The sequence below is a fragment of the Balaenoptera musculus genome, chromosome 9 (assembly GCF_009873245.2).
Source record: "Balaenoptera musculus isolate JJ_BM4_2016_0621 chromosome 9, mBalMus1.pri.v3, whole genome shotgun sequence".
NCBI classification, from domain to species: Eukaryota; Metazoa; Chordata; class Mammalia; order Artiodactyla; family Balaenopteridae; genus Balaenoptera; species Balaenoptera musculus.
In genome coordinates this window covers 77,618,062-77,637,031 of record NC_045793.1, presented here as the reverse complement: position 1 = coordinate 77,637,031, position 18,970 = coordinate 77,618,062, and the positions used below count along the sequence as shown (strand labels likewise).

Sequence of the window (18,970 nt, the reverse complement as noted above, 5' to 3'; positions counted from 1 at the left end):
CGCACCGCGATGAAGAGTGGCCCCCGCTTGCCGCAACTGGAGAAGGCCCTCTCACAGAAACGAAGACCCAACACAGCCATAAATCAATAAATAAATAAATTTAAAAAAAAAAAAAAAAAAGAAGTCCTTTTTTTAAAGTGCAGAAACGATCTTCAGTAGTCCAACTGGGAGATGATAGATTTACAGGCACTTTAGACAAGATGACTCCAGTCATATAAAAGTTTAGTTTTATTATAGGCACTTTATGCAAACATTCAGTACTTTTTGCTACTTCTATAATCTTTTAGCAAGGTAGTCAGTTACAGTCTGAATAAGAAAATATAAACAAAAATTATACACTTTATTAACAAAATCTACTTTGAATGATTCTATACGTTTTATAATGCAATTCAAACCATTACTTTTCTCCAGTTGATGCTGTTTCTTTCTGTTCCTTCAATTATAGTCTCCGAAGACTGTGAACTGGGTGGAATGATCTTCCACCGCAGCAGGAAATGTTAAATAAGTAACTCTACATAGTTTTCCCAGGGAGTGCTCACTTTTTAAATTTTGATTAAATGCCATATTTTAACACAAATATTAGGCAATATTTAATAGCTCATACGGTCACAGTTCACTGGCGCTTTGCTCCAGCCTGGACACTGACCATGGAGAAATAGATGCCTTTCTGTGCCAGCAGCTGCTGGTGTGTGCCGTGCTCCTTGACTCTGCCATTCTGAAACACCACTATCAAGTCTGCGTTCTGGATGGTGGACAGGCGGTGAGCGATCACAATGCAGGTGCGCCCTTCTTGGGCTTTGTCCAGGGCTTCTTGGACAACCTGTTCAATAATCACACAAATTAACTCTGATCATGATAATCCACTCCCTTGAATTTCTCCTCCGTAACAAGCCTCACAATTAATTTCTCCAATGATACCTGCTTCTTTAACAGTTGTGTCAATGGACTATAACATAGATTTTACAAAGCAAGGGATCTGTCATATCAGAAGAATACTGAATCCTAGTTTGGTTTATCTCAAAGTCACGACTGTAAATACAGCCTATGCAATCATTTAGAAGCACTTAGTAGTGTGCCCAGCCTTGCGGCATCCTTCTGGTCTAGCACTACAGTAAATTCAGGAAGCCTGAGCACAGGCCAAACACAGCCTCCTTGAATTTTGTTATTTTTAAGATTAAAAAAAATCAGAATGAGTTTATCTTTCAGATACCTGAATACTCAACTTTCTCTCAAACTGAAAACAATTGCTAGTATTTACCTTCAAGTACAGTCAGCTTTTAACATTGTTCTGTGCTTCCACTTTTTTATATAGTTGTTGAGGAAATGCTGCCAGTAGAAATGGGACTATGCCTCCTGAATGCAGCTTCTTAGATCAATACAAAGTGATCTGGGGCTGATTTTTGGAGCACAAGTGTTATAAGACTAATCTGCCTTGTTTCATCTTAGTTCTCTTGCATAACAGCTACTGAAAATGTTTAAATTCCACTGAAAGTAACAAAACTCAGTATCTGGCTGAATTTGGCTCTCTACTGTAGAAGATAGAAGCATAATTTAAACCTTTTAAGGGGCAACTGCTTCAAGTGTGAATGAGTCCATGTTAAATTCTTACCTTTTCACTTTCTGTATCCAGAGCTGATGTAGCTTCATCCAGAAGCAAAATATGAGGCTGTCTAACAAGGGCACGAGCTATTGCAATGCGCTGTTTCTGGCCACCAGAGAGCTGAGTTCCTTTGTCTCCTACTCTGGTGTTATATTTCTGTAAATAGGGTTTTGTTATTATGAAAAGTAGAACTGATAAAGTTCTGAAAGAGAGTTTGCTTGCAGAAAGTAGGATAACCACTTCCATATCCCCAAAAAGTTTAGGTTCAGAAGCTAAGAATGGGTTGAAGGAGAGTTAAACAACAAAAACATAGCTCTAAATGGCAGGATTAACCTCTCTTCTTGAAAACAGACGTTTGGGTCTTAAAAGTTATGCTTTAGTGTAGACAAGTCAACATATTTATGAGGAAGATGACTGTTGCAATGTGAGGCTCTTCCAGCCTTCTGGTTTCATTGCATTTGGGACAAAGATTGGTAGGAGGAAGGAAATTTGATTTTAACAGTCTATGCATAATAAAATAATTGAAACTCATTTTATTTATAACCAGCAGGTGATGCTCTCTGCATTATTTTAAAGTGAGAAAGGACGCATAGAGGGAGGGGATATGGGATGTATGTATACGTATAGCTGATTCACTTTGTTATACAGCAGAAATTAACACACCATTGTAAAGCAATTATATGCCATAAAGATGTTAAAAAAATAAAATGTCGATTATGATAATATCCTTTAAAAAAAATAAAGTGAGGAAGGGAAGAAATTCTTGGGATGCTAGCCTTTTGTTGTCTGTTTTTATAAGACTATCTCCAAAGCTTCAACAATTTTAATGGATGCTAAGAAATTCTATTCAATATCTAACTTGAAAAGCTGAAATCTCCTGATTTACTTTTGTTTTCAGAGTTCTCCTGAAATTTTTCACGTATTGTTTCCCAGAGTAGATAATGCTCACTAAGTATCCAATATGATGATAAGGACAGGAATTAATAGGGTATGTAGGGGAGAGCAGAAATGTAATGTGTAACCTAAAAAAACCATATTATCTTTTTATTTTCAGGTCCTTGCCAGGCTGAAATGTTAGTCAAACTGTGGGCTCTGACATCCAGAGTATGACTTTAAAATTCATGTTCTACTTCCTACACTGTTGGTGGGAATGTTAAGCTGGTGCAGCCACTATGGAAAACAGTATAGCGGTTCTTCAGAAAACTAAAAATAGAATTACCGTATGATCCAGCAATCCCACTCCTGGGCATATATCCAGAGAACACTATAACTCAAAAAGACACATGCACCCCTATATTCATAGCAGCACTATTCACAATAGCAAGACATGGAAGCAACTTAAATGTCCATCGACAGATGAATAGACAAAGAATATGTGGTACATATATACAATGGAATATTACTCAGCCATAAAAAAGAACAAAATAATGCCATTTGCAGCAACATGGATACAACTAGAGATTATCATACTAAGTGAAGTCAGAAAGAGAAAGACAAATACCATTATGATATCACTTATACATTTCCGGAATCTAAAATATGACACAAATGAACCTGTCTACGAGACAGAAACAGACTCATAGACATAGAGAACAGACTTGTGGTTGCCAAGGGGGAAGGGGGGAGGGGAGGGACGGAGTGGGAGGCTGGGGTTAGCAGATGTAAGCTATTATATATGGAATGGACACACAACAAGGTCCTACTGTATGGCACAGAGAACTATATTCAGTATCCTATGATAAAGCATAATGAAAAAGAATATTAAAAAAAGAATGTGTGTGTGTGTATATATATATATATATATATATATATATATATATATAGGGCTGAATCACTTTGCTGTACAGCAGAAATTAACACAACATTGTAAATCAACTATCCTTCAATTAAAAAAAAATTCATTCTATGTAGGGTTGCCTGTTTTTACTTGCTATTTCTGGCAACCTTAGTTCTATGGCACTCAACATAGAGCTCTCCACCTGCAGGTGGAGTAAGTGAGCCCAGGGGAGGTTCCAGCAGATGCTAGGGACTGGCCCAACCCAGAGCTGCAGCCACCAGGGAGGCCAGAGCACTGGAGCGAGTCCCATGAGGGTGCAGAGGTTGCCAGGCTGCACTGCCACAGTATCGATCCTGTTGAGGCAGATAAAGGCAGGGCTGTACCCCTGAGAGGAGGAAACTAGACCAGCCCCCTGCAGGGTGAGGTAAATCCTAGTGCGAACCACTCAGGTGAAGAAGTAGGTCCTTGGACAGAAAATAGGACTTAAGTGGTTTTGCCTTCTCTTTCCAGGTCTAGACATTGAGGAAAAGAATTATGATGTCTACAGGTATGCTCTGTAGACAGAGCCCAAAGCCCAGAAAGGTAGGTCCTGGTGGTAGACAAATGTGAGAGGGGCAAGGTATATTTCATAAGCTAGATAATAATTACTCTCTGTATTTGCCTTTGTTAACCCCTAGCCCAGTGGTTCTCAAACTTTACCTGCATCAGTATCACCTGGGATATTAAAACACAGATTGCTAGACCCTACCTCCAAGTTTCTGATTCAGCAGGTCTGGGGTCAGGCCTGAAAATCTGCATTTCTTACAAGATCCCAGGTGACGCTGATGTCCTGGCCCACGCCCAGACTCTGAGAACACTGACTTCGCCATGAGTAAAGGGAATTAAAGTTACATGCTAGCCTTGGGAAGGGCCAATTATCCACAGATGGGCTAGAAGGTTAAAGGAGGAGAGGGGACAATGCCTCTTCCCTGGGGCTTATGATGTGTGGTGACAGCAGTTACCCAAAGAAGAGCCTCCAGAAAAGGAAATCTTGGGAGAGGGTTGGGGCCATAAGGCATTGCCAAGTTTCCCCATGAGGAGAGGACCTTCTCCGCCAGTTTCAGGCTACTGAGCTTTATTTTTTAAGGGGGGCACTTCCTTAAAATAAAGAACATAACTGTGATAATGGGGGCGGGTGGGTTAGAGAAGATAGGTCTAGATTGCAAGGCCAAATACAGCACCTAAGAGGCTTAAGAGAGGGCAAGAGGTTCCATTTACCTAACTTCCTAGGAGGAATTCAGAAGGCATCCGTGGGACAACAGCCCAGGGAAGGTTTCAATCATCAGCCCTACAAGCAGAGGTTGGGGCGCATGGAACGTGCAATGGTGAGAGACGACACGACACCACGGACACTCCAGTGGCTCAGCCTTACTCAGAGCCTTCTTTCTGGCATGGGGCCAGTTCCCTGGCCTGGCCTGACTCCACAGAGGGAGGTTTGAGGCTTGGGGGAGAGCGGCAAGGAGGTGGAAGGAAGGAAGGTTGGGAGAGAAATGGTGGGGGAGGGTCACGCTTGCTTCTGTGGGCGCTGCACCCAGACTTGGAGGGAAAGGTCTCCCAGGCATTATGTACTTTTTGGTCAGGCTGCTCACAGGGAGTGAGTCGGGTGATCAGGTAAACATCACATCCACTGGGGATGGGAAGTGCGGGCAGATGCTTGTATACAGGTGGACGTGTGTTTTAGTTGCTCATTTCACCTTTGGGATCCAGCCCTTTAGAAGTCACAAGCATAGGCCAGGGGGGCTGCCACAGGCTCCCAGGCACCTTATTTGGAGAGAGACTTACATCAGGCAGCGTCTCGACGAAGGGGTGTATGTTGGCCTCCTTGGCTGCCTGCACGATCTCCTCCTGTGACACGACCCGGCTGTTGTCCCCGTAGGCGATGTTCTCGCCGATGCTGCAGTCAAACAGGATGGGCTCCTGGGACACAATGCCCATGTGTGCTCGGAGCCACTGGACATTCAGGTGCTTTATTTCCTTGCCGTCAATTAGCTGAAAACAAGAGATCACAGATCATCTTCAGAACCAGCACATTTTTTGAATTTAGCAAAATTAATATCGTTATTTCATACATTAAGACTGCCAAGTTATTATGAGAATTTTGTTGTTGTTTTCAGTTTGGATTGTCAAGGTTAACTGAATAAGGTCATAATTGTATGCTTTGAGGAACCATCATATTTCTTCTGTTTTAACCCTATGCATGTGGTAGGCAGAATAATGCACCTCTCCTCCATCCAAGATATCCATGTTCTCATTCATGAAACCTGCGAATGTTATTCACAAGTGTAGATGGAATTACGATGTAAGGTTGCCCATCAGCTGACCTCAAAATGACGAGGTTACCTTAGATTATCCAGGTGGACCCAACATAATCATAATGGTCCTTAACTGTGCAAGAGGGGGGCAGTAGAGTGGATATCACAGTGGAGCAATATGAGGAAGACTCAACCGGTCATTGCCGGCTTTGAAGATGCAGGAAGGGGCCACGGGCTAGAAAAGGTAAGAAAGCAGATTCTCCCCTAGAGCCTCCAGAAGGCACAGAGCCCTGCTGACACCTTGACTTTAGCCCAGTGAGATCCACTTCGGACACCTGACCTCCAGAATTTGTAAGATAAATCTGTGTTGTTTTATCCCACTAAATTTGCTGTAATTTGTTATAGCTGCCACAGGAAACTAATAAAATACATTCTAATTCTGGGATGTATTCTGGCATCCTTATTCTTATGTACTGATTTTTCACAGGAAAAGTAGCCACCATTAGATTGGAAATAACTAACTGCTATACCATATAATAGGTTTGTAGGTCACGTTTCTGATCTGACCTGTTAGTTAGGATCTAACTGACCTGTTAGTTAGGATCTAAGTTTTTGAGGACTTAAATGAAACAGAAGCGAGCGTCGGATGGTGGCTGTTATATCTCTAAATCGTTGTTGGTCTTAGGAATGTGAATTAAGGTCTCTTAGTTTCTTTGCGTGTAAAATGGGAATGATAATTCCTGAAGGCACAGAATTGAGGATTAAATGAAGTCATGTATAAACCCTACTGGGCACAGGGTATGTGAAGGACTGGCTGCGATTTGGATGCTGACCCAAAGGGGCAGGAGGGAGAGGCTGCCTTTTCTCTAGTGACCTGTCTCCCCTTGGATTATCCTGCAGAAGCCTGGGGCATACCCATACAGCCTGGCCGATAAAAATCCTTACTCTCTGATGCAGACGTGTCTTCCCCAAAGATCTACTTTGCAAGAGAACACTGGCATTCAAGTGAGAGCTGTTCATCCTCGCTGAAGAAGACATCAGTGACTCAGCTTCGAGCTTCTATAATAGTGGTGATGAGTATATTCTGAGCTATATATACACTTTGAATCCCATGTACCTGGCTGGGTGCCTCTGGGAGACAGCTGGCCAGGGGTAGGGTACAGTCTTTGCTGCAGGAAGACAGCTTCTGTTTGTGAAGCTGGCAGGAGCAAAGATGGATGGAAAACACACCCATGACCTTATTAGTACTGAGCCCGGTTGCCATGGAGACTATTCCAAGCATCTATGCTCCAGGCTTCTTCACAGTATTAAGTGAAGGTGGAAAGTAGAGAGTGAAGAGAGGCAGGAAAAACCATACAAGGATGTGGCGAAAAAGCAGATCTTGTTCGATAGAACTGTGTGAAAAACGGAAATCTGAGGAAAGAAAGAGTAGTTTTTTTGTTTTTTTTTTGAAAGAGTAGTTTTTTAAAAAACTTTTTTCCAGGCTTATACCCCTGGGAGAAAAAATAGACATTGTCGAACGAATACAGTCAGACAAACATGACTGATCCCAGCAAGTTTTAATGAGTTTCTCCATCACACTGCATACAAGAAGATGCTTGGGCCTCCTCATCCCCACGCTATACACAGCAACTACAAACTATTTAAAACCTGTGTTTGCTAAAGAATCCTTTCCTTAGGGAAAACACGTTTAGAAGACCAAATGTAAAAAGATCAACGCAGAGCTTCTTTGGCTGAGGCATGGGTGGCCATCTGAGGGAAGACCAAGGAAGTCCAGGGAGTCAGTGAACACTGCTCAAAAGATACTGGCCCTGGGACTTCCCTGGTGGTCCAGTGGTTAAGACTCTGCACTTCCAATCCAGGGGCTTTAGGTTTGATCCCTGGTCGGGGAACTAAGATCCCACATGCTGTGTGGCATGGCGGAAAAGAAAAAAAAAGATACTGGCCTAAATAAAAACTTAAAGTAACACATTGACAATAACAATGAAAGGCCAAAAAACAAACAAATAAACAAAAACAATGAAAGGCTAAATTAAAATGACGAGCTATCTCTGTTCTAAACTTAAATCTACTACCTGATTTCAGTAGCACAATCAAATGTTAAATATGTATTATCCTGCTGTATGTATTTACTCTGAAATGGTAATCATAGATAAAATATTGAGCATTGACTATATTATAGGTCCTGCTGTAAGTACACCTCATGCCCTCTCTCGTTTAATAGTCACGACAACGCTCGCGAGGTAGACGTGATTTTAATCCCCATTTTACCGATGAGGACATGAGCAGAGTTAAGTCACTTGGGCAAGGTCACACACTCTTAGTGACTGAGGGAGCTCGGATCGGATCTACACACGACAGGTTGGATTTTAGCAACACAGTGTCTCAGAATTGAAAAATACTTTCTGTCTTCCCTCAAAAGAGCAATGTCTCCATCTTAGCCCAGGTACCCACTGGGTAATACCCAGACAACAGTCTGCTAACTGTTTTCCTAAGGGGGAGAGAGAACTCTGGTGGCAGTGCATAGCATGGGCTGGCAAGGGAAGAAAGGAAAGGTCAGGGGAAGACTAAAACCAGAGTGAGTCTCAGTGAAGCTAATGAACTTCAGATTCAAGGACGCCCATTTGCAGGCAAATGCTGGGAGTTGAACGGCGCTCTGGATGGGAGAGAGTCCAGGTCTTCTGGGTAAGCGTTTAGGATAACCTGCCTAAAAAGGAGAGGGACCAGACTCTTTAAGGTTTTAATATTTTGTTGTGAATTTTTCTCATTTGAAGGAAATACTCACTTTCGTATCTAATTGTGTGTTCATAACTTTGTATTCTTTCAAGTAGAATCCCTGAAATTGTACAACTTTCAGGCCCCACCAAACTTGGAAACTCCACTCCCTGAACAATTCCATAGCTTGGTTTTGCAAGACTCGCCACAATTTGATCTAAACCTTTTAAAGTTATCAGTTCAGAGGTTCTCCACCTCTGGTTGGCATCAGAATCACCTAGGAAAAATCATAAAAATGAAAAGGCTAGGCCCTGACCTTCATAAATGAGCCGGGGTGGCTGTGTTCTCTATTAGCTCTCTAGGCCATTATGATCCATGCCAGCTTGAGAACCTCCGCTCAGGTCAATGTTTCTCAGAGTGTGATTCGAGGCTCGTTGATGGTCATGAGGATTTCCCGACCTCCTCAGGGTCAAGTCCTTGCTTCAAGTGATCATTATGATCAAATGACGTTCAAATGCATAGACTCATTTTTTATGGCAACAAGAACTAATCACAGGACTTCCCTGGCGGTCCAGCAGTTAAGACTCCGTGTGCTTCGGGACTTCCCTGGTGGCACAGTGGATAAGACTCCAAGCTCCCAATGCAGGGGGCCCGGGTTCAATTCCTGGTCAGGGAACTAAATCCCACATGCATGCCACAACCAAGGAGCCCGCATGCCACAACTAAGGAGCTGGCCTGCCACAACTCAGGAGCCCACATGCCACAACTAAGAAGACTGCATGCTGCAACTAAGGAGCTGGCAAGCTGCAATTAAGGAGCCCATCTGCCACAACTAAGACCCGGTGCAACCAACCAAATAAATAAATATTTAGAAAAAGACTCCAAGCTTCCACTGCACGGGGTGTGGGTTCAATCCCTGGTGGGGGAACTAAGATCCTGCATGCCACGAGGTGTGGCCAAAAAAAAAAAAAAAGAACTAATCACTAATAACCTATTAACTGAGTTATTCAGGGTCACTAATTGACATTCATAAATAAAACTTGGCACATTTACTAATGTTTATTGAGGACACTTCCACTAAGAAGTCTGGCTGCCGTGGAGCACTTGGCAGTATTTCGAAGCTCTAGTGTAAATGCACAGGAGCAGATCATCGTATTCCCTGCAATGGAGGAGGACACTTTGTTTTCAGGTCATGATCAGTGTTGTCTTGAGATGGTTACTCTCCTATACACTCAGCATTCATTTCCATATTCTTCTGTGTCTGTCCTTCCACATATCAAGGGAGTGGAGGACTAAAAACTGTTTCCCAGGCTCGCTTCTGGTTCTAGAAGTAACTGAGGTTCTACCAGTGAGATGCAGTGTGCAAAATCTGGGAGACAGAGGCCGTGGTAAACTAACACTTGTGTTTCGGCAGACGGGAGTTTTTACCACACCCACACTCTGGTCTTGTGTCTTCAGCTTTGGAGCAACTGTGACACTGGCCCAATTTCCCGCAACCTCCTGGCCACAGGACCCCAGCTGCGACGCTGTGATTTGAACGTTGGGAGTGCTGACTTTTACTTTCACTTCCACTCTTCCAGCCCTTCCAGTGATTCCGCAAGCACCGAATTCCCCTTATTGATTGAATATGTATCTGCTTGAAAAACCTAGAGCAGTTTCTGTTTCCTACACTGAACCATAACTGATACGGTCCATGTTTTAAATTTCGCTCCCCTTGTGCTTCTGTACATGGAGAATAATCATTAATTTCTTTACTTTCTTCTTGTCTAATTACTGCACGTATGTTTACCATTGTTGTTTTCAACTCCAACACTATTAACGCCAAGTGTTTTTTCCCACTACAGTGACTGTGAGTGTAGTAAGGGTGGGGAGGGAATTCTTTTGGTCTTTCCTAAGTGGGTTATAATCAAAAAAGTTTGAGAACCATTACTCTAATTAAATCTGCTATTTCAGCCAAACTGGCCTATATGCTGCATTGGGAACAAATCAATCATCAGCCACAGCTCACGTTATCTCTTTCATCGAAAGATGCCTTGATTGCTCACCCTTACAACTTTATGCAACCAGCTCTAGTTACCCCTTAAGAACTAGCTCTAGGCCTATCTTCTTCTTTAATAGAACTCACGGAGGGATATGTCCCATCTCTTCAGTAGAAATCTTTGAGGACAGACACCTTCCCCTATAACTCATTAGAGCTCAACATTTAACACACTGCTTAATAAATGTCTCTTAAGGACCACAATCAGTGTCTGAGAGCTAAAACTTCCTCCTCTGATTGCTTCATGTGTCAGCAAGGTTTTCATTGAGAGTTCTCTGTCCAAACTTTAACCACAAAATTGAAGCAGAAAGTCAGAATTCACAGAAAATATAAAACAAGGTAGTACAAATGAAGAACAAAGCTTAAGGAAGAACAAAGCTTCCACAACTGTCAAAGAATGGACTGAGTAAAGGCATAACTGTCTGTGAATACAATATAAGAAATATTTATGATAACCGTGATTACCGTGGGGAAGTGAAAAGGGCCCTGGCCTACAGGATGAAAATTCTATTTTCACATCAATCATTAACGCAAGTAGGGCCCATATAGAGCTGGCAGGCATCGCTCTGACTACACAAAGTAGGTGTCCATCCTGGATGGGCAGTGCCCAGGCCCATTCCAGTTGTTGAATATTTTGAATATCACCTCTGAGTTTGACCAGTAACTCAGTGCCTACAGAATGAAAATGTTTTCCTCTCAATTCCATTCCTTCCTAGTTTGATTCTTTTCCTAGTCCCCATTATAGTCATTTAAAAATCCACTACTCCCGGGAGTTCCCTGGCGGTCCAGTGGTTAGGACTTCGCGCTTTCACTGCCATGGCTCGGGTTCAATCCCTGGTTGGGGAACTAAGATCCCACAAGCTGCGCAGCTCGGCCAAAAAATAACAATAGTAATAACATGTCACTACTCCCTTCAAGACTCCTATCTCATTCCCAGTACCTAAGACAGTCCCTGACAGGAACTCACTGACAGTTTATTGAATGTTGCATGAATAAATTTGACCCTTCACTTACTCTTTTAGTTCAGGAAACAAAAGTGAATCCCTCTATGTTCTTTATCTGTTTCCCAAATTTGTTGATCTCGCTTTTTTTAATTTGCCTTAGAAGGTGTTTGAATTCCCTCTCCATCAATGGTTTTATCTCATCCTCAGCCATAAAAATGTTCAAGATTCCCCATGCTAAACATCTTCCCTGGGCTCTGCCTCCCCATTTTTATTTTCCTTGCCTTCTCCTTTGATCTTCTAGTCTACACTTGGCTCAGGCTCCATTTCCCCTCCTAACCACACCTCAGCCATGCTCAACTGTTTCCTACCACCATCACTTCACTGAGAAGACTGTGAAATGTCAGAAGCAGCCCATTAATTGCCAAATCCTCCCATGTGCTTTCAGTCTCCGTCTTAGCCCATCTCTCCATGGCATTTGTCAGTGCCGACTACCTTCTCCTTGTTGAAACCCTTCCCATCCCTGGCTTCCATCTTACTAGTCTCTCTCAGCACCCCTCCTCTGTCTTTCTGGCTTTTTTTCCTGCAACTGCTCATGTAAACTGAGACCTAACCAAGGGAAGGGGGATGGCTGGTAAAAAGGCTGCTTGCAGAGGAAGGCAGAGTAGCAGGGTTGAGAGAAAGGCTGGAGAAGTTGGCTGGGGCAGTGGACACAGCTTGGAGACTATATCTAGGATGTCAGACTTTAAGTGGGACCGTTGTTTAAAAGTTTGTAAAGCCATGGCTTATAGTTGAGAATTAAATACATCTAGGCAGGGGTTTCCCTGGCAGTCCAGTGGTTGACACCTTGCCTTCCACTGCGGGTTCGATCCCTGGTCGGGGAGCTGGGATCCCACATGCCTCACGGCCAAAAGGCCAAAGCATGGAACAGCGGTAATATTGCAACAAATTCAATAAAGACTTTGAAAATAGTCCACATCAAAAAAAAAAAAAAACTACCAAAAAAAAATACATCTAGGCATTTAGAAGATGAAAAAACTGAAATGAGCTGAATAAGAAAGTGCTCAGAAGGACCTAGAGATTATGACACTAAGTGAAGTAAGTCAGAGAAAGACAAATATCGTATAATATCACTTACATGTGGAATCTCAAAAAATAATACAAATGAACTTATTTACAAAACAGAAATAGACTCACAGACATAGAAAGCAAACTTAGGGTTACCAAAGGGGAAACATGGCAGGGAGGAATAAATTATGAGCTTGGGATTAACATACACACACTACTATATATAAAATAGATAACCAACAAGGACCTACTGTATGTGTTCCCTATAGTATAGGGAACTCTACTCAGTATTCTGTAATAACCCATACAGGTAAAGAATCTGAAAAAGAATGAATATATGTATATGTATAACTCAATCACTTTGCTCAGTGATTTACAATACTGTAAATCAACTCTACTCCAATAAAATTTTTTTAAAAAGAAGAAAAAAGTGTGCTCACCACTGTTCCAGCCAAGGGGTCGTAGAACCGCTCCAGGAGCTGGACCACCGTGCTTTTCCCACAGCCGCTGCTGCCCACCAGGGCCAGCGTCTGGCCCTTCTTCACCTCGAGGCTCAGCCCCTGAAGCACTGGGATGTCTGGTCGAGTGGGATAGTTGAACACGACTTCATTAAATGTCACATTTCCTTCCACTGTATTCTAAAATCAGAACAATAAACAGTAAATTTGATTGCTGCAATCCTGAAAATTCACAATTAGCCAACCCTCTCTACCGCCAGGTATCAGAAGGTAGTGAACTTGTATTACAGTCAGGCTTCATTTGTAACTGCTAAAATGTAATAATACATAAGATCTAAAAGGGTCAGTGTTTTCACAGCACGTCTCGTTAACACAATACAAATGTGAACACTCAAATCTGTTCCCCAAGAACAGGGTAACCTACATATATAGTAAAACCTGATTAGCAGGATTTGTGTATAAAATGGGCAGTATTTCTACATCCGTGTGGCTTTGTTCTACAAAAGTACTAGACGTTAACGTGTATTATCAGCATTTACTAAAAATGAACTAAAATGACCGAGAAACTTTCATTTTATTACCACCAAATAAAAAAAGCACAGATTTTATTAAACTTCCACTTAGAATACTAAAGTTCATCAGTTAGGAGCAGATCATGTAATCAAAACATCAAACTGACCGGCTTTAGGCCTTCCGTGCTGTAGCTGTCGATCACAGGGGTTTTTTCAATGATCATGATGACATGGGCTGCTGACACTTTGGCCTTGGCATAGTCAGGAGCAAATGAACTGACCTGTCCCACAGCCATCGCGCCGAAGACAATGGCTGAGAACACTCTGCCAACGACAAAGACAAAACGGTGCAAAGAGTTAGGATTGCAATGCTAGGAAGGTGACACTCCTACACCCAGAGCACGATCTCAAACGGTCACAACACGTTAGTCAAAAAGTTTCCAAAAAAACCACTTTTCCTTATAAGTTCATATCGGTGTAACTGACTGATTGTAAGATGACCCCATGTTTCATCTCTCTCTGTGTCCTCACCTTCTTGTAAGTGACTTTGCAGCCCCTCCACTGAAGAAGTAGAATTTGCTTTCCTACCCTTTGAATCTGGTTTGGCCTTGGAATTTGCTTTAGCCAACAGGATGTGGCAGAAGTGACTGTTGCCAGGTCCAAGCCTATGACTCAGGGGGCCTTGCATGCTTCTCTCTCTCTCTCTCTCTCTCCGCCACTACCACAAGCCCACCTAGCTGCTGGCAGACAAGGCACAGACAGAAGAGTGCCGTGGGCCCCAGCCAACTAGCCTGTTACTCACTGCACACAAGAGCGAGCCCAGCTGAGATCCACTATGCCCAGATCAGCAGAACTGCCCAGCTGACCCCCAAACTTAAGGGCAAAAATAAATGTTTATTATCGTGTGTCACTGGGGGGGGTAGTGGGTGGTTGTCATGCAGCGTTATTTGTGGCAATCAATAACGGGTATAGGCAGTTTTGCTGGATTACATCAGATTCTTAGAAAACCTGTGAACTGTACTGCAAACAGAGTTCCTTAAAGAGCCAGATATCATGCTGCTCTCAAGATGCATCGACTTTTTTTCTTGGCCATGCCACACGGCTTGCAGGATCTTAGTTCCCCCACCAGGGATCGAACCCAGGCCACCACACTGAAAGCGCCAGGTCCTAACCACTGGGCCGCCAGGGAATTCCTTTCATCGGCATTCTTTTTTTTTTTTTTTTTTAAAGGTGAACACTGAATTGCATTTATTATGTATTTTTTTCTTTTTAATTTTTAAAATTAATTTATTTATTTATGGCTGTGTTGGGTCTTCGTGTCTGTGCGAGGGCTTTCTCTAGTTGTGGCAAGCGGGGGCCACTCTTCATCGCGGTGCGCGGGCCTCTCACCGTCACGGCCTCTCGTTGCGGAGCACAGGCTCCAGATGCGCAGGCTCAGTAGTTGTGGCTCACGGGCCTAGTTGCTCCGCGGCATGTGGGATCTTCCCGGACCGGGGCACGAACCCGTGTCCCCTGCATTGGCAGGCGGATTTCCAACCACTGCGCCACCAGGGGAGCCCTCATCGGCATTCTTAATCTACGACATGGGAGTCACAGCAGCTTAAAGTTGGGAAGGACTTCACAGAATGTCAAGTCCAGCTCTCAATGCTTGTGCCAGGGCACATCCCCTAAGCTAGCTTCCATCCTTGGTTTTAGGACGGAGGAAGTTTGATTGAGGAAGTCTATTGTTAAAAACTTCCTTTTCAAACCAAGAAAAATGTACATCCTTTTGCATAATACATCCCTTCAAAGTACTGGAATATTATTTTCAAAACCCTTTGCATCTTTGGTAACTCCCTTCACTTTCAATATTTCAGCTGCCCTTCTCTGGACACATTTATGAAAATGCCTTTTTAAACAGTGGACCGGGAACTGACATAATATTAGGAATCTCCCAGAATAATGCCATGAGTCCATCAGGTCCATTCCTTTGGACTCTATTCCTGAGTTAATGGAGCACACAGTGTTTTTTTCTTTTTTCTTTTTAATAGCTCTAAATAAATCACACAGATGGTTCATCTTGGGCTTGTTATCATTTAGACCTGTGGAATCTGTTTAAAATGGACTGCTCTTCAGCCAGGTCTCCCCATCCCTTACTTGGAAGATGGATTTTCCAAATCTGAAAGTCCACGAGTCAGCAATTTCCATCAATTGAATACCTTAACCTCGGAGTAAAGCAATATATCAAATAATTATCTAATCAAAGCACCAATGCCAATGATGCCTGGTTTTGATCTTTTGGTTATAGTTATAAATAGTACCTGCATATCAATTATCAGAAAGATATTGAGTGGAAATTTTAAATCTTCTGTTGGAGTCATCCTGAGAAAACTGTAATGCACGCACAAGTCAATGTCTAAATAGGATGGAAATATTATACTAACACATATTCCCAGGCTTCAATGATGCTGCTTTAAATGTAAAACTGTATCACCATTAATTACGGTATGGTATCAAAGGGCAGCTCAGCCATCACCAAACCTAGACACTCAGAAAAATTACACGTAATTTTCACTACCAAACTGCATATTTTAGTATTTTAGAAATATAAGTTAAGTCCAGGTCTGTCTTCTCCTGACTGAGGTACAATTTTCTGCATTCACAGTGATGGAGCAGATACTCCAATCGAGCTTTCCTTTGTCATTTCTGCATTTCTCCAGCTCTTACCTTCTAACTGCTTTTCTCTTATGAAAGAAAGCAAATTTATCCTGGAATCTTCCGGGGCTCTCAGAATTCAGTGCTCCACACCCATTCTTTGGCCGCCCTGTTTAGAATCCTTTAAAAGGAACCAGGTACTTGGCTCCGGGTTAGGCTTCTTCCCAAACACCCAGGCCTTCTGGAAACTCCTCATTGAATCACCACCCCAGCTAGCCATGGATTCAAGAAGGTCAAATGTGTGAGTCAGCATCGGGGAGAAGGGTAGACACACATTCCCCAAATGAAATGAGATGCTTCCAGGATAATACACGGAGACTCAGAGGCAAAATGCCATCTTCTGAATCACCAAAATCTCTTCATGAAGCTTCACAGTAAGGTTTTCTATCCAGGCATGAAACTGTGCACCTTGGTTTGATTTCTAGAGTTTAACTGTAAAGACGACCCCCATACTTACAAGAGAACATCCTGAAAGTCCATGATGCCATGTCCCACCAAGTAGGCGCCAAAACGGAAACAGCCGGCGTAAGAAAAATACATCATTGCCTGGGTGATGGAAAATGTGATTCCAAAGATGTGTGCTTTCCTCAAAGAGTTTCTGAAAAGAAGACATTCTGAAACTTACTTGACTTTCAATTCTCAGTCCTTAAAACGCAACCTTTCATGGGTTAGCAGTGGGGTGTGGAGGTGCAGCAGACAAAAATGGGTTTCGTCTCCAAAACACTAAGTTTGGTCCTCACATCACCACTTGTGAGAATTCAGGAAAATGCCTAGTCTCTGAACCCCACTGTCTTCATCTTTAATGGAGAATTAACCACACCTCAAAGCACTGAGGTCAAGTTAAAATAAGCCAAAGACAACAAGAAGAGCTTGTTAGGGATTAATAAATTCCTCCCCTTTCCCCCACCCACGGACATATAATATGTACGTACTCTATAGTGAACATTCGTTCAACACACGTTGACCCAACACCACAAGCTGGAGGGACCACGAAGGGCCAACACAAAGGAACCAGGCATGTTCTTGCCCTTGGGGACCCAGGAGTCAAGTTGGATTGTTATTTATGCAATGGAAGTACCTTATGAATCATGTGTTAAAGGAAGAAAGGAGAAGCACTAACCCTCTAGGGGAGTTAGAGAAGGCTCTGCAAAGGAGTTCACACGTGGATTTTTTTGATCCACATGGAACTGGGCGATGTGGAGGTGCGAGAGGCTGGTGAGGGGGCCGCCTTACTCCTGCTTCCATCAGATCAACTTCTGCTTTTATCTGTTTCATATACTGGGATTTCAAGTGAATTTTTTTTCCATAAAAAAAGACTCTACTCTCATTTTAAAAACTTTGAAAACCCATTGATAAAAGAAGAAAGGAGACTCAGAGAGGATGGGCTTGCTTATGTTCACATCACTTTTTAGAGCCCTCACTGTGACTTCATTAAAGGAAGAACAGAAGGTCTGCACGAGAGAAGGGTAAAGAGAAGAAGGAAGGGTGTACCCAAGAAGACCACCCCCTCAGGCTCCACAGATACCTCAAATTTCATGTTCCACAAAAAACTCATTCCCAGTGGGAACATGTAATAGCGCCATCACGCAAATGCAGCATCAGGGTCATTCTCAGCAACCTCTCTCCCTCCCCTCCCCTCGGTTATCTGCTCTTACAGGCTCTACCTCAGAGATGTCCCTGCCTTAGGTCAGGTCTTGTGATTCCTCTCTTGGATTAATTACAATTGCTTCCCAATTGGTTCCCTTCTAGAAGTCTCTCCACTTGTTCCCTACCTTCTGGCCAAAGTAATCTTCCTGAAAACAAATCTGATGATTGAAAAACTCCCCATACTTCCCTCCCACTCTTCAGTGGTTATTACCTGTATGGTACCTGCAAACTCAGGGCATACATATATTCAAACTTCTCCTCCCGAGTCAAAGAAACAACAGTTCGGAAGTTTTCTATAGCTTCCGTGGCAATCTGTAACAGAGAATGTCCCGTTACTGAAGGCACCAAGGCCAACAGTGGCAATTAGTTTGAATTCCATATAAGAGATTCATAAAATTAATTTTATTAATAAGTATTATTTACATATTACATATTAAATAATATTTATTATGACTCCTGAGTGTCTTTGCTATAGAAAAGGATACCAAGTGATTTATCAAATCGAGATTTAGATCTGGAAGGAAGATGGGCTAATTCAAACTCCTCTCTACAGAAAGAGAAACTGAAACTTCAACAGATAAAGGCCCTTACCTAAAGCCACATGGCTTTACAGCAGCAAAATTAACCTAGGAACTCAGTATTTTATCTCGATTGCAGTGCCCTTTCTTCTATGATGGTCACATTTTAAGTTTATAATTATTATATATATAAAAGTTATTATAATGTCATTAAATTATAATATTATTAAAATACCTATAAAATGTAATGTTTACATTTTTCTCTGTATAATTGTCATTTGAGACAACTAAAGAATATTTGGAAAATACTGAAAAGAGAGAAGGTAATGAAAAGTTACATACTGGTGTATTTTACATAATAGCTTACATGTTGTTATTTTCTAAACTATACCTGTTTAACAAAATTGGGCTCAAGTTCTATGTTTGGCTTCATAGCCTTATTTTTTACCTTAATAAATACAGAGACTTTTCAAATGTCATTAAATATACATTAACAACGGGATGTTTAAAGGGCCACTTACTATCCCAGCCAGCTAAGCAGTCCTTTATTGGTGAACAAAGCTTTCAATTCTTATTAAAAATAATGTTGTGATAAAATTCCTCATACATAAACCTTTGTCCATATTGAATTATTTTCTTAGGAGAAGGTCTTAAAAGTTAAATTACTAGGTCAAAGGGAATAAACTACTTTTTAAGGAGCACAGCACATAT

General features: G+C 42.2%; 1 protein-coding gene across 2 annotated transcripts in view; it reads right to left on the bottom strand.

Moving 5' to 3' along the window:
- Positions 1–205: 205 nt before the first annotated feature.
- The window catches only part of ABCB1 (ATP binding cassette subfamily B member 1), a 106,992-nt gene continuing 88,227 nt past the window's right edge, over positions 206–18,970 (bottom strand). For both annotated transcript variants that reach the window (XM_036863678.1, XM_036863679.1), the window contains 7 exons: positions 17,953–18,053; positions 16,552–16,692; positions 13,568–13,724; positions 12,871–13,068; positions 5,199–5,405; positions 1,610–1,756; positions 206–820 (listed from right to left, as the gene is read on the bottom strand). In XM_036863678.1, coding sequence (XP_036719573.1) covers positions 614–820; positions 1,610–1,756; positions 5,199–5,405; positions 12,871–13,068; positions 13,568–13,724; positions 16,552–16,692; positions 17,953–18,053 — 1,158 coding nt within the window. In that variant the 3' untranslated portion in view covers positions 206–613. The remainder of the gene's footprint in view (positions 821–1,609; positions 1,757–5,198; positions 5,406–12,870; positions 13,069–13,567; positions 13,725–16,551; positions 16,693–17,952; positions 18,054–18,970) is intronic.